The sequence below is a fragment of the Myodes glareolus genome, chromosome 1 (assembly GCF_982192425.1).
Source record: "Myodes glareolus chromosome 1, mMyoGla1.1, whole genome shotgun sequence".
NCBI classification, from domain to species: Eukaryota; Metazoa; Chordata; class Mammalia; order Rodentia; family Cricetidae; genus Myodes; species Myodes glareolus.
In genome coordinates, this window is record NC_142026.1 from 33207779 (window position 1) to 33231350 (window position 23572).

Consider the following 23572-nt stretch of genomic DNA (forward strand, 5'->3'; position numbering starts at 1 on the left):
TATGTGTGTATTGTGTGTATGTATATGTATGTGTGTGTTGTGTATGTATGTGTGTATTGTGTGTGTTGTGTGTGTGTATTGTGTGTATGTGTTGTGGGTATACGTGTGTATTGTATGTATGTGTATGTTGTGTATGTGTATATATGTATGTGTTATGTGTGTACTTGTGTGTGTGTGTGCATGGTTTGTATGTGGAAGTCAGAACAACTTTCAGAAATGAGTGCTTTCCTTTCACCATGTGGGTCCTGAGAAACAAATTCAGGTCATCATGCTTGGTGGCAAGAACCTTCAGTTATGGAACCATTTCATCCTCCCTTTTAAAATTTGTACTTATTTTTTTTAAATGTGTTTTGTGTAGGTACATGTGCATGCCATGGTTTGAGTGTAGCGGTGAGAAGACATCCTGCAGTGGTCAGCTCTCTCCCTCCATTTGGGCTCCAGGTACTGAACTGGGTCACCAGGCTTGGTGGCAAGTGCTCACTCCTGCTGAGTCATCTTTCCGGCCCCTCCCTCGCTCTGTGGCAGTCATTTTGTCTCAGCTTCAGGAAGCTGAGTAGCAATCTCCTAAGGGACTGTACAGAGTCTCCTGCTGCTCACAGGTGTTCTAAGAGGTGGCCCCTCCTCCTCATGGAGGCCACCTGCGCAGTACTCCATTCTCAGTCAATTGACTTGTGCAGCTCAGTCAGAACCACTCCACCTGGGCTGTCACTTCTTCCCCCATCTCCAGAGACAACAGAAAGCCGCTTTATGGACTATGTGAGGGAGTTTCACATACTCAGGACCAGGGATGGGCGTTCATGTTCCTATTTTGTTCACTGAAGAATTTGTCTCCCATCTCAACCCCAACGACCCTACCTCCAAAGGAAACCCAAAGCAAAGTCCCATTCTGAGGTAGTGGAGTTAGAACTTCAACATGTTTGAAGAAGACACAATTCAGGCCACAGCAACAGAGTCAAGTTCCTTCTGAGGCTCAAGAAATTCTGTTTTAGCTTTCAGAGGCTACCTGCACTCCCCTTAAACTGCCCACCACTGTTGTATCTTCACAACCCCCCCCCCCCCCGTCGCACTGACTGACCACTAACCTGCCTCACACAAGAGCCCTTGGGGTTACATTGGACCCACTTGGATAAGTCAAGACAAACACCTATACAAACACACAACACACATATGTACACATACAGCATACACACATTCACACACAACAAATATATATGAGAGAGGTTCATTCTATAAGTTCTGCTACTCTAGAGAACCCTGACTAACAGTCAGACAGAGATTTGCCAGCTCCATCCAGAGCCTGGTCTGATATGCAACCTGAGAGGAACAAGAACCTCCGGACAACCTATCATGTCTCTTCCAGCCCTCATGAAAAGGTATCCTTTGTCCTTTAAGGTCCATGATGATGTTCTCAGTCCCAGTATGTTCAAAACATCACCCTGACTCCAAGAAAGAGTCTTTTGTCCCTTTTCTTGCTGTTGGCATTAGCAGCCTGTCTAGGACAGAATGCCAGAGACAGATGAGCTGGATTCCTCTTCCTGCTCTGCCACGCTGTGCAAACTATGTAACTCTGCGCTTCGGGTCTCTTCCAGGCTGGAGCTGACAGAATTCCATTCACCAGGATCGCTGTGAGCACCTATATAAACTAATAACACAGTAGGCTCTTGGTAAGTCTTCAGGGACACATGAGGCTGCCTCTGGAAATGGAGCTAGAAGTGACTCACTTCCCTGTACTGTAGAGACCCAGGTCTATTGGTGAGACATTGGTTCAAGCCACTCCAGTCTTGTCTGTCTTTGCACATGTTCAGGCAGCACTTGCTCAGCAAATGGGTTCTGAACACCTGGCACGGGCCCCAGATGTACCTGAGTTCAGTCAGGGAAATAGGTAAGGACATCTCCAGTAGAATACCAGGAAGGAGGAAATGCAGGATAGGGAGATTAAGGAGGTGGGCAGGAGTTAGCTGAACTCATGAAGAATTCTCTTGACAAAAGTCTCTTTTCTCTTTACAACTTCTCTCAGATCAGAAGTATTTATTTATTTACTTTTTTTAAAAATTTATTTTGAGATAAGGTTTCTCTGTAGCCTTGGTTGTCTTGGGACTCTAGACCAGGCTGGAACTCTAGATCTGCCTGTTAGGACTCAGGCATTATGCTGGCCTGCCCTGTCACCTCGCAGGATGAACTCAGGCAGTACCCTGGCCAGTTCAGGGTCCTATATGGCTGCTATGTCCCTAAGAAGTCTGTATGCAGGTGCAAAAGGTCCCTTTAAGAGATAAACTCCAGGCCATGCGGTGGTGACAGACGCCTTTAATCTCAGCATTCTGGAGGCAGAGGCAGGGGGATCTCTGTGAGTTCCAGGATTGGTTCCATAGCTACTGAGAAATCCTGTCTCGAAACCTGACCAACCCCCTCAAAAAAAGAGAGACAAGTGTTTAATTGGAGGCCTTCACCACAGCCCCTGGCACCCGTTTTTTGAATGCTGGGTGGAAAACTCCATTCCAAGTCCCCTGGGAGTGGCCACAGTCCAGACTCCACTTCCAAGAAAGCAGCCAAACAGTGATCCCTCCCCAGGGAGGGTCAAGACCACTCCCACAGACTATTTAAACTGCTCCCCAGGGAATGAACACACGATCTTTCGTTTTTTCTGTGGTCTTTCTGTTCTCGGTTCACCTTTCCATGTTTTCTGGGTGGGGGGCACCCAGGAGTACTGGCACCCATTAAACCTGGGTATCTTCTAATTTGGTCTGATTGGGATTATTTCATTGGCAGAGAGGGTTGTCGGCCAAAATACTTAACAACAAGCTCCACCCATCCCCGCTTTCTTTCTTCCCTCTGTTCTTTTGAAGAGGCAAGCAGGTCTCTCTTCTTCTTCTTCTTCTTCTTCTTCTTCTTCTCCTTCTCCTTCTCCTTCTCCTTCTCCTTCTCCTTCTCCTCCTCCTCCTCCTCCTCCTCCTCCTCCTCCTCCTCCTCCTCCTCCTCTTCCTCCTCTTCTTCTTCTTCTTCTCCTTCTCCTCCTCCTCCTCCTCTTCTTCTTCTTCTTACTCTCCTTCTCCTTCTTCCTTTTACCCTTCACTCAATAAACTCCTCACTTAAATTCTATTCTATCCCTCACCCACCGTGAGGCCTCTGGTTCTCAACCTGCCAAGGTCTCTTGCATGCAGAATCGCCTGGGTTCTCACTGGCCGTGTTTTGAACCCACCCGTGACTTGATCCATCTCGCGCAGGAATCACTACATCGCCTACCTCTACCTCCTGAGTGCAGTGATTGAAGGTATGTGCCACCACCTCCCTGCTAAATGCAAGTTACCTACCATTGCCCTATATCCCCGGGTCTGGAGCAGATTTTTGTTTGATTGAAGTAGGCTGTCCTGGAACTCACTATGTAGACCAGGCCTTTCCCTGTCCTAGAGGACTGAGATTTAAACCGGCCTGAAGCATAATTTTTTTAAAAAATTTATTTGTTTTTATATACATTGGTGTATTGCCTGCTTGTGTGTCAGCGTGAAGGTGTCCTCAGATCCTCTGGAACTGGAGTTAGAGTTGTGAGCTGCCATGGGGGTGCTGGGAATTGAACCTGGGTCCTTTGGAAGAAAAGCAAGTGCTCTTAACCCCTGAGCTATCTCTCCAGCCCCTGAAGCATATTTTTACAGCATCAAATAGAAGACATTTAAAAAATTAGGAGCAGAAGAGTGCCTCTAAATTCATTGGCCACGTGGTGTAATCTACACTTCTAACTACCCGAAAGCCCTAATGCATGCAGCAGGCAGGTCGGGTCATTTACATTCCGTCACGGTGCAGGGCATAGGCACCGCGCACTAGTATTTCCGACCATTAAGTGCCCAAATGAATGGAAACAATCCGGCAGGCCGCGCGCCTGACCTAGGACGCAGATACGGACACCGTGACCAATCAGGGAAGAGCTTGGCACTCTCTTGGCCCGCCCTCAGGTCCTGCCCCCCGCCAATGAGTGACGGCCGCCCAGTCTGGCCGGCGCGCTATGCTGTCTGCACGTGAGGGTGCCAATAAAGTTCTCCGCGGCTTTGAATTTTTTTTTCTTAAAGAGCCCGCTGCGGTCACGGCGCAGGCCCCGCCCCGCCACTTCCGGTCCCGCCGCCGGGAGCCGGTGCGGCTGTGAGGGCTGGAGCTTCTTGCTGCCGCCGCTTGTCGGGCATGGTGTTGGATGCCGGCCCGCCTCGCCTGACTCGCGGTGCTCAGGTGAGCCGGTCGCGCGGACAGAGCTGCGACCGCGGCTCCTCTCGCCGGGCGCCGGGCAGGGGCCGCGAGGTCGGCGGCTGACGGGAAGCTCTGGGCGGGCAGCGAGCCCCCGCGGCTCTGCGGGCCGGGCCGAGGCGGACCCCGTGCCGCCGGCAAGGTCACGGTGCCGAACTCGGGCCCTACCGGGAGCCCGAGGCCGCGACGGGCAGGCCGCTGCTCCCGGAGGGAGGCGGACGCGGCTGGCAACCGCGGCAGCGGGGAGGAGGGGCGGCCGGTCCCGCCTGGTCCGGTTCGGTCCTTGACCCGGTTCCGCGGCGTATTGTCTCGGGTGTGGCCTTCTCTCTGGCGGGCTCAGTTTCCTCTGTCTCGGGTGGGCACTGGACCCGCCCATCGGCGCTGCCGGTGGGTCGGAGTGGCCAGAGAGGGCTTCGCTTGGCCTATAGGTAGAAATCGGCTCTCCATAAGTACCTTGGTAGGGCTAGATGGTGAAGGGAAGGAGGGCATCCCACAACCTGGTTGTCAGATTCAACAGAGGTTCCAGAAATGAGCAGGGTGGTGCTGAACAGTGAGGCGGCTGGTGGGCCTGCTGCCCGGGCTTCCTAGCTGGTGGGGCAGGAGCTCGGCAGTGGGAGAGAGACTCGGTGGAAATGAAGAGCGCTACTAGTGATGGGGGAGCTTCAGGAACCTCACCTGGCCGGAACTACCTGGCATTAGGTACCCGAGATCAGAGATGGGCTCCAGAGGTGCTCAGTCAATAAACCTGGTAGGCGAGAGACCCCTGGGCACTGGCATGCTATGCTGTACGGTACTGGGGTGTGGACCTTTTGATGTCCTCGTCTGTCTTTAGGCTGGGGAGGATAAATAGGTGTCCTAGTGACCTGTAGTTCTCACTTAAATGCCTGCATTGGGACTTGGATTGGAACTGTCAGTGAGGAGTTAGCCTCACCTTGAGCTGATTGGCCTCGCACAGGTGACAGGGGCCCTATTTCACCAGAGCACATGGGAATGCTGATTAAACAGAACTTGATGAGACTGGTAAATAACAGGCTGGAGTCTTTGGTGGAGAACCTGAAAGCCGGTCCCACCCAGAGGAGGAACTAACCAGGCCCATTGCAACTTGTGGAATTTGGAGACCGAGCAGGCTGTTCAGAATAGCTGGTCTGTTCCCAAAATACTGCCTTAGTCACAGTGGGATTTTTCGAGAAACGGGAAGTTTGGGTAAAACTCGGGTTTTACCCAGAGGTTGGACGTATTGAGGAGAGAAAGAATTCCAGGGCCACTGCAGGTAGTCTGCCAGCCTTTAGATAGTATGAATAATTATTCTTGTTGTAACTTTCTGATTATGGGAAGATTTGGGAATTGAGCCTGGTTGTTCTCCCTGTGGCATGTGAAAGTGATACAGATGATAGAAAAATTGCTGGCTGCTTTAGTCTTACGTGCCTTAGACTATTAGAGGGCATGCTGTGTTTTCTACCCTGCACGGCCTTGGCACGTGTTTTATTAGAAGTCTACAGCTGACTTCTAATTAGATTACAAATTAGAATCTGCACCTTGCAGAGCAGAGCATACCCGCCCTCTGCCTCCGAAAAGGCCTCAGTGTAGCAGAGAGGTATGAAAGCATCAAGCACAGTACTCGTATGTGGGGAAGGCCTGACTCTTGCAAGGTCTCTGAGCAGTGCAGCTCCTCTATGTGGGGTGGCTTGTGCCCTGGCTTCATTTTCCATGAAGTCTCTTATGACCACTAGGGGACTGCCTACTAAGCTATTGATCGCTGCTTTTAATTTTCCCTTTTCACCGCTGGCCTTACTGACACCGAAGGTGAGGATCTGCTGATCCACATGTGGTGCGTCCTGCACCCCTCCCTGACCCCCAGTGGTAGGTAGGCCTATAATCCTGACATTGTCAGGCACCCCTGATGTCCCAAGGACTGAACACATAGCTGTAGTGATATTTCACTTGTATTTTATTAAATAAAGCTTGCCTGAAGATTAGAGAGTAAAACAGCCACACTGGCCAGCCTTACAGACCAGGCAGTGGTAGTGTACACCTTTAGTCCCAGTAGTCACACTAGTTTGTCATAGAAACCGGGCAGTACATTCCTTTAATCCCAGTGGTGCACACCTTTAATCCCAGATCTAGAGAGAAATATAAGATGGAAGGAGACAACTCACAAACACAGTCTCTTTTTGAGATTCCTAGAGGCAGGATTGCCATTTCCAGACTGAAGTCGAGGTTAGAGCCAGTGGGTGGCTATTTTGCTTTTCTGACCTTCAGATTGAACCCCAATTTCTGTCTCTGAGTTTTTATTAGTTTTTATTTAGACAAAAGGGTGTCTTTTAATAAATAAGACTTGCCTGAGGATCAGAAAAGTAAAACAGCCACACTGGCAAGCCTTACTGATCAGACAGCAATGACAACACCTTTAATCCCAGTAGCCACACTAGTTTGCCATAGAAACCAGGTGATTGTGGTGCACACCTTTAATTCCCAGGGTTGTAAAACGGGAGGAGAAAGCTCTCAGACTCAGTCTCATTCTGAGATTCCTGGAGGCAGTATCTCCATTTTCTGACTAAGGCTGAGGTAACAGTCAGTGGCTGACTGCTTTGCTTTTCTGGTTTTCAGGTTGAACCTTAGTTTCTTTCTCTTGAGTTATTATTAATTGTGCTTCACATAGTGGTAGACTTGGACTTGGCCAGGGTGGCAAACACTACCTAATGACCCTGTTTAAGAAATTTCTGACAAGTTCATTCCAATTGGGGGCCAAGGCAGCAAAGCATTGCTATGTTCAGCTGTTTGGTAGCTTGTGGGCTGAATGAAGCCTCCCTGGGGGACGTGACTTAGCAGTTGAACCATAGCTCTATGCTTGAAGTAAAAACTTGAAGATGTCTGTGTTCATAGTAGGCTCATCTCTTCATGTAGATAACCCTGAGGAGAAGGCATTGTAGAGTGGGGCTGAAGAAACAGGTGCTAATGTGCTTTCAGATGTCTCCCAACTCTATTGAGGTATGGCTGAACTGCCCCTTCACTTCGTGATTGATCAGTGTGTAAACCTGACACCATGACCATACTTAGCACATCTTCTGGAGGTTACTGTGGTGAGTGCTTCTTGTAGCTTAGTGACTTGGACACTCACCCTCCACACCTGTTGTTCCAGGGTCCATGTGGGCATGCACCTGTGTGTGGGGGGAGAGATAGAGAGTGAGAACGAGCGAGCTGTGTTAGGAATCTTTCCCAGATTTCAATGCTGTGAGTTTATGCATACTAACATGCAATACAAGAATTGTTTGGTATATTTAGACAAATACTACTATTTGTTTTGTTTTAGTATTTTTATTTATTTTGCTTGTTGGTACATAATCTCCCTTCGTAGCCCAGACTAACCTCCAACTGATAATCTTCCTGCCTCAGCCTCCCAAATAGTGTTATAGGTATGTGCCCCTGTACCCAGTGTGACCAGCCCTCAGTATGGCAGGGCATGCACAGTTTGGAAGATCGTATTCACTGTCTTGTTTTTGTGATATGTGGTACAAAATGCAGTCTGACCCTCACTAGGGATACACAAAAGGTGGCATGAGAAACTAGGCAAAAGACCTGGGTTTGAGGGTTTTGTTTTTTTGTTTTGTTTTGTTTTAAAAATACCAGAGAAGAATATCCTTGTTTTCAGGGTCTTAGCCTCAAGTTTGATCCCCTCAGATAAAGCTTTTCATCTGGAAAATTTTAGATCCTTTTTGGTAGAAAAGTTATCAGACCAGTGTTGAAAAGAAGTAATTTTAAAATAAGAAAGGAAGTTATGCAAATTGAACTGTTTACTCTTGCTAGAGTCCCTCTCTGAGGGTGTCAGGTATGAGGAATTCTGACTGATGGAAGTGTGCTAGAAACAGAAGGCAGACTCTGGAGGTAGGAATTGCTGACATCTTAGTGTGACTTGTGCTCTGGGTGATGCCTTCACACAGGTTCATCAGTTAGAACACATGAAGCCTCTTACAGGGAATGCTGGTCATGGAAATGGGGAGAGGAGTGCATGAGAAGTGCCTGTACCTTCTGCCCAACAATTCTGTTGCTCCAGTGCTGCTTTTAGAATAAACAATTGAAGGCTTAAGGAGTGGGTGGCAGTTCTTCCATCCTTTATGCAGGCAGTCGGGAGCATTACCTCACCTGCCTTTGGATTTTGCTGTCCTTCCCAGGGAGTTTGCAGCAGGAGAACCTGAAAGTCACAGGGGCTGGAAGCAGCCACTGAAGACAGTCCAGGTTGGGGTATTATAATTTTCTCTTGATGTTGACATTGCAAATCAGTAAATGCAACAGTCCTTTGAAGGCTCTGTACACTTCCCTCTAAGGGAGAAGGAAAGCAAAGCATCAGATGTCACTTCTGCCCTAGAGACTTCTGCTCCCAGGCTACACCTTGATCCCATTGCTGCGGGGACAGGTACTTCATTTGACACAGTGGGGTTAGTGAATGAGTGCCAGTTGGGAAGCTTGGAGATGGGTGGGGCTAGATTGTGATTGAACTCTGTGCCTAGTGAGTATGAAACTTGTGGCTTCCCTAAACTTACAAAGAATCACATGGCTTATTTAGATTTATTGTGAAGGAATCCAGTTTTGTTAATCTTTGTAGAAATTTTCTGCACATTTTAGAGAAAATAAACCCCTGTCTATCTCTCCTGTCTAGTTGTATGGAGACATGGTCCTTACTTAGCCCTACTCTTGCCTGTCTTCCAGAAGAAAGGTGGCAGTAATGCTAACGCTGGCAAGCAAGCTGAAGCGGGATGATGGTCTCAAAGGATCCCGGACATCAGCCTCCACATCTGACTCTACTCGACGGGTCTCTGTGAGAGACAAGTTGCTTGTAAAAGGTAAATCATCCTCCATGGAAGCTGGCATTGTACCCTGTAACAAAACAAAGCTTGCCCAGAGGCTCTTTGAGGATCGTTATAAAGTAGCCTGTTAAATGGAAATACTTCTTTAAAATGATTTTAACATATGAGTATCAGTCGGGTATGCCTTTAATCCCAGGACTCTGGAGGAAGAGGCAGGTAGATCTTGGAGTTTAAGGCCAACCAGGTCTATAAAATGAGTTCCAAGACAGCCAGAGTTGTATGGAGAGACCCTGTTTCAAAAAAATAAAAATAAAGGGAAATTGTCACTTACAGAGGCAGGATTTATACCAGACAAAGGATAGGATTGTGATCACAAGGAGATGGTGTTAGAACTGTGATGTCTGGCACCCCAGGAATATTCTTTGTTGGCGTTGCTGCTGTGCTGTGGAAAGAAGAGACAGTAGGAGTTGGCTGCCTGAGGCATGTGGGTGCTGCTGTTACTGTCCTCTTTCCTGTGGGGTGCACAGCAGCTTCCATCCTGGAACAGGTGATGTCTTGAGATCCTTTCCTGCTTCATACAGAACACAGCCTAAGGAGTCTTGTGAAAAGCTGGTGTCTTCACAGAATTATCATAGTGCACCTGCACACCAACACAAGTACTGTATGAACTGGTAATAATGTATATTGTAATTTTGTTATTAGAATTCATAGAATTATTAATAAAATTGTGTTCTAAGGACATAGTCGCTGTCCATGTTTGTAAAGGAAAACTATGTTTGATAAAGGGTTTCCTTTTGTGTGTGTGTGGGGGGGGGGTATCCGTATAGCTTGCATGTTCCTGTGTACACGAGAGGGGCAAGGGTACACAGTTGTACACTTATGGTAGAGGTGTATACATGTGGATGCAGAGGTTGAAGGCCATGGGTTTGTGCAGGTTTAACAGAGTCTCTAATGGACTTCCTGGACTTAAATCTTGACCAGCTATGGATGATTGGTTATAAGTAAAAATGTTTTATTTCATTCTTGTCTCTGAGTCCGGAACAACCTAGATTGCAAGGAAGGTGCCCTGGGGCACCTTACTTACTTGGAAGCCTGATGATGACATTTGACTTTTCAGAACCCTCGAGGTTCCATCTGTAGAGGCAGCCCAGAGATGGCAGAGCCAGGTTGAGGAGTTTGGGGGTGTAGTTGCAGTACGAGAAGAGTGTTTTATTGCAGTAAAGACGTCTTGACATATCTGCTGAGCTTTAAACTGTCCCTTTTTCACGTTGCCACCATCATGGTTAATAGCAGCTGTGGTACACCAAGCACTTGAGGCCAGACCCTAATTGTGCTGTTATAGCAAGATTCTATATTCCTTGTAGAAAATAGGAGTCTCTTTCTCATGATCTGGAGTCTGGAAGACTAAGGTTAAAAAAGCAGTGTTGGGCTCACTGATAAAGGCACTTGTCTCAATGTACCAGGCCCTGGGTTCCATCCCCGCTGTCAAAAAAAAAAAAAAAAAAAAAAGCAAGTATTGGTTTCTGGTGAGAATTCTACTCAGCTTCCAAGATGTAACCAGGTTGCTGTATCCTAGGAAGGAAGGACACTGGTCTCTTCAGAAGGAAGAGACAAGAGTTTAAATGGCTCTAAATCATTCATGTGAATAGAGTCATTATAACTTATTCACTCCAAGACACCACCTCTTAATACTGCCACATTGGGGATTGGGTTTTAATATGAATTTTGGGCACCTCCAGACCATAGCAGGTATTGTGGGTCAAACCATAGCAAGTACTTTAGGGATAATTGCCAGGATGGTGCTTCATTTTCCACCTGAAGAGCTGAGATTTAGGCTAAGAAGTCTGCAGTAGTTGCAGCAGGATGGCCAGACCCACATCTTAGGGGTGAGGCAGGCGCTAGGATAACAAATTAAACACTGGTTCAAAGAGCAGAAATGCAAGTTAGCATTGAGAAAAGAGAGTGTTGACAGTCTCCATCCATCCTGTGTCTAGAGACTCACCTGGGAGTTTTCAGATAGCTCTAGGGTGATCATAGTGAAAAACCTTTCCAGACAAAAATTCCATTAGGGACTTTGAAAAGGTCTGAGTTTAGCAAGATTGCTCTAATTGGCATTGTTGTCCTTGATCATAAAGTGGAATTCTGAGAAGATGTGTTTCATGAGTATGGACAGGTTCTAGGAAACTGTGACTGTCTAGGACTTGATACTAAGTGGGAGGCAGGGCAACTAAAACTGTCTTGAGACAATTCAGTAGAGGGAAGTGAAGAAAGTAGGCTGAGGGATAGTCACACTTGAAGGAGAATGTCCCAGTATAGCCTTTGCTCAGTTCTTAGAGCTGTCACCAGGCTGGCAAAAGGTCAGGTGGGGGCTGTCTTGGAAGGTATGTAGCCTGCGGCGGCAGTCTATACAGCCATAAAATCTAGAACAAAGGCCATATGTCCATAGCCCCAGTGAGAGGGCACCTGGGCAGTGATTCGCAGAAGACTGACCTAGAGGACACTGGCATCCCAAAGAGCCAAGAGAAAGATTGTAGAAAGTAACAGGACAAAATAGGTGCTTTTGTAGATAGAGGAGGGACTCATGGGGTCCTGCCACTTACTGGTAAACTATAGGCTGGGTGTCCACTCCTGTCCTCCTTGAGCCCCGCCAGGCATCTTAGAGCATCTTAGGGATAATGTGTCTATGTGTGATTGGGCCCTCACAATCTACCAGGACTCCCACATGCCCCTGTGCTAATGTGGCTCCTGATGGGGAGAGAGGTCCCCAACTCCGTTCCAGTGCTAGTCTCCCATTCTAATCTCTGGTGAGTGGGTCAGGGTTCAACTTGCCACATTGCCAAGGTTGTCACAGCATTTGACAGCATATGAATCTGAGGGGTAACCTAACAAGGAGTCCTGCTAACAGTCAACTAGGAGGGCAGCCATCTGAACACACATTGCCTTATGTGTTCTGTTGAAGGTTAAACACCAGTGAGGCTGTTCAGGGAACCTGGATAGTCGTCATAAATATATCAAACAGCCTAAGGGGGCAAGAGGGCCTGTTGAAGCCATAGATAGGCGCCCAGTGGGTGGTATGAAGTCCAGGGCTACATTCTTAGCAATATTAGGCCTTTGTTAGAGGAACCGTTTTTTCAGGGTTGTAGCTTGCATTTTAGAGTGGCTCTAGAACACCTTCGGTAAGTAAGTTATATGTATTCATGCTCTCTAGAGGGCCTGAGGCCCATGTCCTGGGGATGAAAAGCTTAGCTTCCTATACTTACTGATGTCTGAAACTGAAACTCAGTTCAGCTAAGAAGCATGTGCGTCTGACTAGACTGGCCGTTTATCTTAGCTTAGACTGCTATAACAAACAGTATAACCACTGCAGATTGGGTAACATAAACCACACATTTCTCATAGTTGGCTGATTTGATGTCCCAGATCAAGTCCTAGTGAGGTCTTCTTGGTTTGTAAACAAATGGCTCCTTGCTTGTGTCCTCACCCAACAGAGAAATGAAGGAGGTGCCTGGGAGAATGCTTCTACTGACCTCATGTGGGAGGTCTGCCAAGACTGCCTAATGACTGCCAAGTGCCACTTTATTAGAGCATAGAGCTTCAGTGTATGAAGGGAGAAGGGACACAAATTTAGGTCATAGTACTTTTGGGATTCTTCTCGGTCACAGGCCACATGAGGAGAAAAGTTCTCAGTATCTCAAGATATTCACATACAGCAGGGGCCCTGCAAGTATTTACATGCACTACATTTTACAAACACTTTTGTGCTCAGTCTTAGGGCACAAAGTAGGGCCAGGGCAGGCTGTGTAATTGCCACCATGAAGGGTAGCAGATCTGGAGGACACAACTAGAGTCCAATGTTGTGAGCTGCCCAATGCAAGAGAAGGTGAGTGTGTGAGGTGTGGGGGCCATTGTGGTAACTGTGAATTTTGTAATCTGGTTATGATCATACTTGCAGTGGACTCTGGTTTGATCCTCACATAGAGGAAAAGAATTTAATTTCTCAGAAGGAAGTTATGCAGCCACTGAGTTAAGCAAGGTGCTAAGTGCCTCCCAGAAATGCTAAGCCACCTAACAAAAGAGGTGTTATCTTGTTAAAGCACTGTGCAGATTTGAAGGGGTGTTTTGTGTTCTGCACTGGGCTAGACAAAGTGCCAGGCGTCTTTATTGAAATCCTATGTCCCAAGGATTCCATTCCTTTGCCAGCTCTGACAGGTGGAACAGAGAATTCCTGATATGGTCAGGAGGCTGTGTTTGGGGCTCTCTTCAGCCCTCTTCCTTTCTTGGGTGAGTTACTTACACTGAATATGATGAATATAAACAGAACCTTAAATTTGTTGATGTCATGTAAAATTAGAACTTTTTACTAAGTTTATGTTTGTTTATAATGATATTTGATCATCTTTTCATGGGCAGTCTGAATGACTTGACCTCAAGATTCGTACATTCAAATCTAAACATTTGGGTGATATTAGGACATAAATTATTTTGGAGGTAATTCATGGGGGTAGAGTGGCTACAAATGGAGATCTTTTCCTACTGTTTGCACACACAACAAGAATATGCTATCTATGAGGGCTCTGAGCCCTCACCAGATTCAGAATCTGCTGGTGCTTTTGGTCTTGGCAGCCAGCTTTCAGAATTACGAAAAAGAAGTGTCTGTTTACAAACTACCCACGCATAAGATATTTTTGTTATGATACAGACCAAGAGTTAGAGAACAACACTAATTTAGGAACCTGGGCCTACTTATGATTTTTAATGATACTGGAGTGATTGGGGACTGGAACATCCAGTGTTTTAGAATCCCTATAGCTACTGGATTGTGGGGAGAATATATAGAACTCAGATTATTTTAAAAATCCCTAAATCCGTTATACAGCAGTCTTTACAGACTAATAATGGACAGCTATTTGAGAAGAGCAATGGAGAGGGATGGCATCAGTTTGATAAAATTGTCTGAAAGGATTTGTGTTGTTGAATTTAATAATCAGAATCTGTTGAAAAGTTATGATAGATTAATGTATAAGATATCTCTCCAGGAAGGTAATATGCACACAATCAAAATTATGTCCAAGGATGAGACATTGTCTTTATTGGACAAGTTTCATGCCTTGGAATCCTCGGTGGGCATTAGAACAGAACACTGGACAGGAGATGTGGACTTTAAAAAATGTAATAGTAAAAAGATTTGAAAAGATTGAGGAATTTATTGAAATTGATGAGCAGGGACAGAAGCTACAAGGACAGGATTTAGCCTCATCGGTACATGCCCAGACCCCGGGATGATTTACACAGTTTTAACTGCATATGCAGTAATTTCCTCAGAAAGACCATCTGGCACAAAAGTACCCTAAGGTAGTCAAAGAATATGCATGGAAACCAATATGTATGAGTGATCTAAAAGAAATAAAAAACAAGCAGTAGTTTCTTATGGGCTACATTCACCTTTTGTCTGGGAAAATGGTGAAAAAGGTGAGCTTCAAGCACTAAGGCTACCCCAAATGATGAACTTCAGTTAATCTCAGCGGTCCTAGAAGAGGGACCTCAGCTGCTTTGGAAGTGTTATTGGAGAAAAGAGGCAAAATTTTTAGAACAACAGGGGAAAGCAAAAGGATTTGAGACTTCCCAAGATCAAATTCTTGGAGAGGGTCATTACTCTGATCCACAGGAACAGACTCACTATGATGAATGCACCCTGTCCTTATGTAGCACAGCAGCTTTAAATGCTTGATACAGGACTCAGGAACTAAGAAAGAGGATTGAGTCCTATATTAGGGTTAAACAGGGCCAGAGAGAGCCCTTTAGTGACTTCTTACAAAGATTAACTAAGGCTATACCAGTAGGAGAGACAGACCCTGGAGCTAGATATATACTTATTGAATCTTTGGCTTTTGAAAATGCCAACTTAGAGTGTAAGAAGATCCTTGGGCCTTTAAAGGTCAGATCAGCATCCATAGATGAATGGATCTTGCATACAATGAATGTTGAAACATTTGACTATAGTACTGAAAATTGGGTAGGAGAAGCGATTTCCAATGGTATGAGGAGACATCAAAATGCCAAATGTTTTAATTATGGTAGAACAGGATATCTAAGAAGGGACTGTAGACAAGGAATGTCTAGGAATCATGTCTCCTCCAGGAATGGCAAAAATAGGAGGACTCAGCCATCTGGTATATGTAGGAGGTTTGGGCTGACATTAGACTAATGAATGTAGGTCCACAGAAAACAGACAGACAACGCATTACCACTGGGAAACTCCTTGGGGACCTCTTGCAGGCCCCCATGTCAAACAATGTCCAGTCATTCCCAGTCACTGTGGAGAACATGTCTCACTGAGAAAATTAAACAATCCAGTGCCTACTGTAAAAAAAAACAAAACAAAAACAAACAAAAACCATACTGTTCTAGATGGTAGAATAGACATGGAGGATAAATCAAAAACTCCAGTAGGAAATAAGAAACATATATTTTGGCAGACTTCTATAAAATGATCAAAGACCAAAGCTGCAAGCACATATAAGTGACATTGTAATTGAAGGATTGCTGGACACGGGTGCGGACATGAGTATCATTATTCCAGAATCTTTGCATTCATATTGGTCTCTTCAAGAGGCAGATATTCAATTTCTAGGAATTGGAATCCTATCTCAAGTGAAAAAAAGCACGAGGTGGGCTAAATACATAGGGCCAGAAGGACAGAAAGGAAGGCTGAGGCCATATGTAGCTAATATTGCAGTGAATTTATGGGGTCGTGACCTATTGCAGCAATGGAATGCCCAGGTTAACATTCCTGCAGCCCCCAAAACTCCTATTTCTGGGAAGGATATTATAAGATATTATAAACAAAGGTTACCAACCATTCAGGCTGTACAAGAACACAAAACAACTAGCAAACCTTCAGAGGTACTAATGGCCTTGCCTTTAAAATGGTTAATGAGAAACCCATTTGGGTTAAACAATGGTCTTTAACGGAAGACAAACTTTAGAACAGTTGGTACAGGAGCAACTAGATGCTTACTATATTGTAGAATTAACCAGCTCTTAGAATTCTCCTCTATTTGTTGTTAAAATGAAATCTGGAAAATGGAGAATGGTGACAGATCTAAGAGCTGTCAAGAAGGTTATTTAGCCTAAGGGCCCTCTATAATCTGGAATTCCTCTGCCTTAGCCTCTTATAGTTATTGATTTAAAAGATTTTTCCTTCACTATACCTTTACAAGAAAAGTACAGAGAAAAATTTGTTTTCACAATGTCTACTTATAATAATTCTCGGCCTACTAGGAGATCCTGGTGGCACCCTGTGCCAATACTTTGTAAATCAGCCATTGGAAATGATATGCAAGCAATTTCCTAAGTCTATAATTTACCATTACATGGACAATATTTTGTTATCTGACTCAAATGCAGAAACTTTAGAAAGAATGTTTGAAGAAGTAAAGAAAGTTTTGCCTAAATGGTGATTGTAGATTGCTCCTGAAAAAATACAAAGAGGAGATTCTGTCCTCAGGTTACAAAATAGGTTTACAGAAAATCAGAACACAAAAGGCACAAATCAGGAGAGACTAATTGCATACTCTTAATGACTTTCAAACATTGTTAAGAGACATTTCCAGTCTACAACTGACTGTTGGGATAACACCTGATCTAATAGTTCATTTAAGCAAAACCTTAGGGGCTGGAGAGATGGCTCAGAGGTTAAGAGCACTGACTGCTCTTCCAGAGGTCCTGAGTTCAATTCCCAGTAACTACATGGGGGCCTATAACCATCTATAATGAGATCTGGTGCCCTCTTCTGGCATGCAGGCAGACATGGAAAGAATGTTGTATACATAATAAATAAATAAATCTTTTAAAAAAAACAAACCGTAGATGGTGACAAAGACTTAAATAGTCTCAGAGAATTAACAGCTAAAGAAGAAAAAGAATTTATGGTTGTTGTAGAGAAATTACAGGAGGTACATGTAGATGGAATGAATCCAAATCTTAATTGTATTATAATCATATTGCCTTCCAGAATTTCCCCTACAGGAATTTTAATGCAGAGGGAAGATATTATTTAAGATTGGATTGTTTTACTGCGTAAGCCAAGTAAAAAATTAAAAACTTATGCGGAAAAAGTCTCTGAATTAACTATAAAAGGAAAATTGAGACTTCGTCAACTCACAGGTATAGACCCAACAGAGATTATAGTTCCTTTTACTGCTGATGAAATTAAATTATGGGAAGACAATGAACCATGGCAAAGAGCTTGTGCTATTTTTTTGGGGGGTGGGGAGAAATTAATAGCAGTTATCCCAAAAGTGATAGGATTAACCTTATAAAGAGAAATACTTAAATTCTTCCTTGAATTGTACGTGATTCACCAATAACTGGAGCGTGTACATTTTATACTGATGCAAATAAATCATAAAGGCAAGTTACAAATCAGAAAAATTAAGGTAGAACAAAGCCATATAATTCTATCCAAATGGCAGAGTTATGTGCTATTCTCATAGTACATAACCAAGGGATTTTAAAGAACCTCTCAATATAGTTACTGATTTGCAGTATGCAAAAAAGAGTTATCTTGCATGTTGAAACTGATGAACTTATTCCAGATGATACAGAATTGACTTCATTATTCATTCAGGTTCGAGACATAATCAGGAATAGACTTTGTCCCATATACATAACACACATCCAGTCCCATACAGGTCTGCCAGGTCCTCTAGCACAAGGCAATGCAGAAATTGATTGATTATTGATTGGAAGTATGCTGAAGGCCTCAAAATTTTATAAGAAACATCATGTAATTAACAAAGGTTTAAAGAAAAGAGATTTCTATTACATGGCAAGAAGCTAAGGAGATGTCCTACTTACTTTTTCTATAACCAAACACCATTACCTACAGGAACTAACCCAAAGGGTATTCAAAGGAATGAGATCTGGCGGATGGATGTGTTCTACTTTACAAAATTTGGAAAATTAACATATGTACACTACACCATTGACACTCGGGTTTTCACTGGGCGAGTGCTTTGACCTCAGAAAAGGCTGATTCGGTAATCATGCATTTATTAGAAGTTAAGTAATGACCATCATCGGTATACCTACACAAAAAAGACAGACAATGGTTCAGCACATGTATCTAAGAAAATGAAATAGGGTTTTTTTTGCTATTATAATATAAAGCACATTATAAGTATACTAAACAATACAGGTCAGACAGCTATAGAAAGATCAAATTGAACTAGAAAAGATGTGTTAAACAGAAAGGGATGGAAAATACTCCCAGAAGTAGATTGCATAATCCCTTATTAACCTTGAATTTTCTTAATGCTAATGAAAAAGGAACAGTGGCAGCAGCAGAGAGATATTCAATAATAGAAAAAATGTCTGAATTAAATCAGCTGGTGTATTTCAAAGATGTGTTGACCTCACAGTGGAAACCAGGAGATGTGCTACATTGGGGAATGAGTTTTGCTCTTGTTTCCACAGGAGAAGAAAAGCTATGGATACCATCAAAATCAATAAAGATTTGGTTTGAGAAATAAAAACCTTGACAGAGGGTAAAAGGGTCGCTTGTTGGTTCCTGGCCACCCATCTACTGAGCCCTGAAATAATCACACAGAAACTGTATTAATTATATCACTGCTTGGCCCATTAGCTCAAATTTCTTATTGGCTAACTCTTACATATTAATTTAACCCATCTCCATTAATCTGTATATCACCACAAGTCGTGGCCTACCAGCAAAGTTTCAGTGCGTCTATCTCTGGCAGCGAATCCATGGCGTCTCCCTAACCCCTCCTTTCTTTCTCCCAGCATTCAGTCCAGTCTTCCCCACCTACCTAAGTTCTGCCCTGCCAACAGGTCAAGGCAGTCTATTCATTAATGGTAATCACAACACACAGAGGGAACTCCCACATCACCTCCTCTTTACTGCTTAAACAAAAAAGGTTTTAACTTTAATATAGCAAAATTACATATAACAAAACAGGTATCAGCAAAAATTACGGTTACAATATTTCTATTTACTTTATCGTTTATCGTAACTAAGGAAAACTATAACTATTCTTCAACTCCATCAAAGACTGCAGAAGGATATAATATTACCTAAGTAAACACAAAGGGCATTGTAAGCACCTTCCAAAACTCTAGAAATGACAGATATCTCACTGCCTGGACAGTCATCCAGAGTTCTTCTGTACTGTTGTGGCATCCATCTTCAGCCTAGAGGCCCATAGTATCTGGCAGACTTTTCCATGAAGTAGGAAATTTCAAAGACAATTCAGTCACTTTCTTCTGTATCCACCAGAATGTCTCACAGACTTTCATGAAGCAAAAACTTCGAAGGATCATCTCACCTTTAGGCAAGTTCAGCAGTCATTTCTCTGCGAGTCCTACATGTCCAGTGAAGCAGTCCAGGCAAGAGCAGTTTCTTGCCCAAATGGCTAAGGAGCCTCTCTCATGCCTATTCTGCTCTCAAAGTAATTGGTGCTGCCAGGAGTAGACATGTCTCATTGTCATGAAAAGTCCTAAGTCATTGAAACATTTAATGGAGCTTCGGCAAACTGCCCACTGGGAAAAAAAAATGTGGTTAAACTTGGATTTTTGTGTCTACAATTCCTTTTCAAGCCCTCTCAGGTTTTACATATACACCACGTTGGCGCCAAATTGTTGCAAGAGCAGCTTGTTTGTCCTCCAGCATCTCCCAGAACCAGAGATGACAATCATGCAAGTGGTAAGAAAATCTCATAAGGATTAGGACAGGATTCTGTTCTTATCTTCACAGGAAAATATTCTTCAAAGAGTTGAGAGACCTTGGACATCTAGGTGCCTAAAGATGAAAAAATAGCTATCCAGAAAGAATCAATAAGCAAAGAGAAATCTGACTTATGATGCTGTTTTATCTGCATGGTAAAATTTGATTATCTGGACTAGTATGCATCTCTACTTAAAAATCAGAGCTTCTTTAGAGTTGGATGTTGGCTCTATCCTTCTCTAAATCCAAGCATGTTGTTAAAAGAAAAATTCAGAATTTCTCAAGTCAGGAGCCATCTGGTATGGGACAGAAAGAAAATAGATTTTAAGGAAATATTTTACTTTTCTCCATGCCCGTTTTGTCTGATTTGTATCTTTTGTTGAATATATGTCTATGTGAATAATGCTTAAGTTTTTAGCAATGAACAGTAGATTTTCCTGCAGTAATCTTTGAAGCTTCCAGGAAGAAAATGGGAACCCACAACAATGACTCCACCTGGTTGATATGACGTCATGATGCTGATAGTGCTACTATGAGACTGGTTTTGGGGTACCAGCTGTGGAAATGGTGAACTTTTACAATGTTCTGGCCAGAAATCCAAATAAGAACTTCAAAAAAACAAAACAAAACAAAAAAACACTGTCGGCTACTCAGAGACCATTTGCAGTTATACAAAACAGCAATCTTAATACTTAACCATCATTTGTCTTTACAGGATCCCCTAGCAAAAAACATACCATGACAGCAGGAAGCAATTCTAGAAGATGACATACCCTGTCCCAATAAAGTTTGTCCTCCTGGTTAGGGACACCATTTCGGGATTTATTATTGTATAGGGTTGGGGATTGGGGTGGAAATTTTGTAGGCACAGAGATCTCAAAAAAGAAAGAAAACTGAATGGGATGGTACGAGTTCAAATTATACTTGTTATATTGAATATGCTCCTATTTCTGTTTACAATGTTTATGCAGCTATGCGTAGTTACTTTGTTAGATTTTATGCGTGTGTGTTTCTACCTTTGTTTAAGACATTTTGTATATTGATATAATTTTTAGAATGTATTTATCATATTGCAATATATCTACCTCTGATCAAGATATTTATACATTGTTTACATTTTAAAATCATTGTCCTCCTTTACTGCATAATTGTTTAAAGATTGTTTAATATTCTGATATAAAGTCTTAATCTTTTAAGTTATTTAGGTATTAAGTATTATAGGTCAATAGTCATTCATGTTTGTTATACTTTTAGTCAGACTAATTAGGTCCTCTAGATACATAGAGATTGTATTCATAGATAGGTAACCTTCAACCACTTCAAAGATCTGTGAAACATGGCATTTAAATAACTTAGGATTCTGTTGGTGTGAGACACAAGTGCTCCTGGCAGCACCAGTCTATTCCCTAGAGAGAATTGAACACCAAAGACATTCCACTTGGAGTTTGTTTTCTTTTTTGGCACAACTGGCCCTTGGGCAAGGAACTGCCCATGCCTTGACCACTGACAAAGTGCACAATGTCCAGACTGGACCCAGCAGGATACAAGAAAAAAGACTGCCAAACCTAGCCAAGACAGGGTAAAACAGTTCTGAATATTTTTCTGCCTCTGAAAATGGTCTGTCAGTTACTCTAGGCCTTACAAAATTGGTGGCTTAAACATTGCAAATGAGACTTTGGGTGATTGCTCAGGCGGCCAGTTGTCTCTGTCATTTACTGCACATTTTGGAGCTGCTCGATTGCACTTTCTGCCTACTCAAGTAATGTTATCTCCCTTCTCAGGCCTTTGATGGGGTTGAAGATTAGATAGTAGTAGTTACTGCCCTCTTATGATCTAGCCAAGCCATTTCCAATATAAGATTTAGACTCCTTAGGACAGAACATTTATTAAAAAATTAGGATATGTTCCTTGCTTAATATTGTTTATTCTGGTTGTAATTCTAACTTTATACTTGATATCTGTTCCTAATGTACACATTTTTATAGTGGGTTTGTAACTCTCTTATTTAAACAAAAGAGCTCCTTTGGCCAATAGCCTTTAAGATACCAGCCCACTTGGGCGTGGTCTCTTATACTATAAGTGCAAGCTGTACAGCTTGTTCTTGCTCCCTGTAACTACTAGACTCAGTTTCTGTTCCCCATTCATGCAGAGGACTGTGATCTAGGACAGTTATCTGTGAGTCTCCCCTAAATAAATAACCCTTTATTATATGAAAATATGTACTAGTGTGGGATTATTTTGTAACTTCCAGCATCGGGTATCTGGAAGGTACATTTGGGAAGAGAAATCATCACAGTTTGAAAAAAATAGATCTGTTACTTGGAAGGAGTAATTTTTTAAAAGCACTGTAGTTACTGCTTACCTATAGTCAGTTACTTTATGAATGTGACATGATTTTTATTCTTATTAAAATGAATTGTCTAATTTTTTGCTTCATTTATTGGTGTTCTGTGTGTTATCTTGTATATATGAAAACTAAAGGCTTAAAATATTAATTTTAGACCAGGTTCCAGTTCATCTAGCTTACTTTTCTTCTCTAATCCTAGAAAAGATTGCTAATTTAAAATGAATAATATGAAGACTATTAACCACAGTCTCTTTATTTCTACAGAGGTTGCAGAACTTGAAGCTAATTTACCCTGTAAGTATAGCATGCTAGTCAAATTGGTACTATATAGTGATGGCATGAAAAAAATTTGTTTTAATCACTTTGAATAGCAAAAAGCCTATATTGTGTATGTTGGGAATGAATTATAGTTTTGGGCAAGAAGAATTTTTTTCTGAAATATCAAATAAAATGAGGTTCTAGCTGAGTGTAGTGTCACGTGCCTTTAATCATAGCACTTGGGAGACAGAAACAGGCAGATGTGTGATTTCGAGGCCAGACTGGTCAGCAAAGTGAGCTTCAGGATAGCTGTGTCTATGTAGAGGGACCCTGTCTCAAAATACAACAAGAGGTTTCTTAGTCCTTCTGAATAGCACATGTAGAATACTGTCTCCATGTAATGGAGGCATGTTTGGTCAGCTTCCTTCTGTTCCTCCTTCTAGTTTAAAGGAATGTGTGTGTGTTAGGAGCTCACAGCTCTTCTTTTTTTTTTTAAGATTTTTTTTATTGATATTTATTGAGCTCTACATTTTTCTCTGCTCCCCTCCCTGCCTCTCCCTTCCTTCAATCCTCCCCCAAGGTCTCCATGCTCCCCAATTTACTCAGAAGATCTTGTCTTTTTCTACTTTCTACTTCCCATATAGATTAGATCTATTTAAGTCTCTCTTAGTGTCCTCATTGTTGTCTAAATTCTCTGGGATTGTGGTTTGTAGGCTGGCTTTCTTTGCTTTATGTTTAAAAACCACCTATGAGTGAGTACATGTGATAATTGTCTTTCTGAGTCTGGGTTACCTCACTCAAAATAATGTTTTCTAGCTCCATCCATTTTCCTGCAAAATTCAAGCTGTCCTTATTTTTTCTGCTCTGTAGTACTCCATTATGTAAATGTACCACATTTTTCTTATCCATTCTTCTGTTGAGGGGCATTTAGGTTGTTTCCAGGTTCTGGCTATGACAAACAAAGCTGCTATGAATATAGTTGAGCACATGTCCTTGTGGCACGATTGAGCATCCTTTGGATATATACCCAAAAGTGGTGTTACTGGGTCTTGAGGAAGGTTGTTTCCTAATTTTTTGAGAAATCACCACACTGATATCCAAAGGGGCTATCCCAGCTTGTATTCCCACCAGCAATGCAGAAGTGTTCCCTTTCCCCCACAACCTCTCCAATATAAGTTGTCATCAGTGTTTTTG

At 43.0% G+C, this 23572-nt stretch overlaps 1 protein-coding gene across 8 annotated transcripts in view; it reads left to right on the forward strand.

Annotated features, from left to right (window-relative positions):
* Nucleotides 1–4057: 4057 nt before the first annotated feature.
* Ube2f (ubiquitin conjugating enzyme E2 F (putative)) overlaps nt 4058–23572 on the forward strand; it is a 50334-nt gene continuing 30819 nt past the window's right edge. For 4 of the 8 annotated variants that reach the window (XR_007233547.3, XM_048441846.3, XM_048441851.3 and 1 more), the window contains exons 1-3: nt 4058–4212; nt 8932–9065; nt 22385–22414. Coding sequence is in view for 7 of the 8 variants with exons in the window: in XM_048441846.3 (XP_048297803.1) it covers nt 8948–9065; nt 22385–22414 (148 nt within the window). In the remaining variant the exon portion in view is untranslated. Of the gene's footprint in view, nt 4213–7131; nt 7308–8396; nt 8461–8549; nt 8639–8931; nt 9066–22384; nt 22415–23572 lie in introns of all 8 variants that reach the window. The other 4 variants (XM_048441847.3, XM_048441849.3, XM_048441850.3 and 1 more) reach the window with 4 other exon arrangements.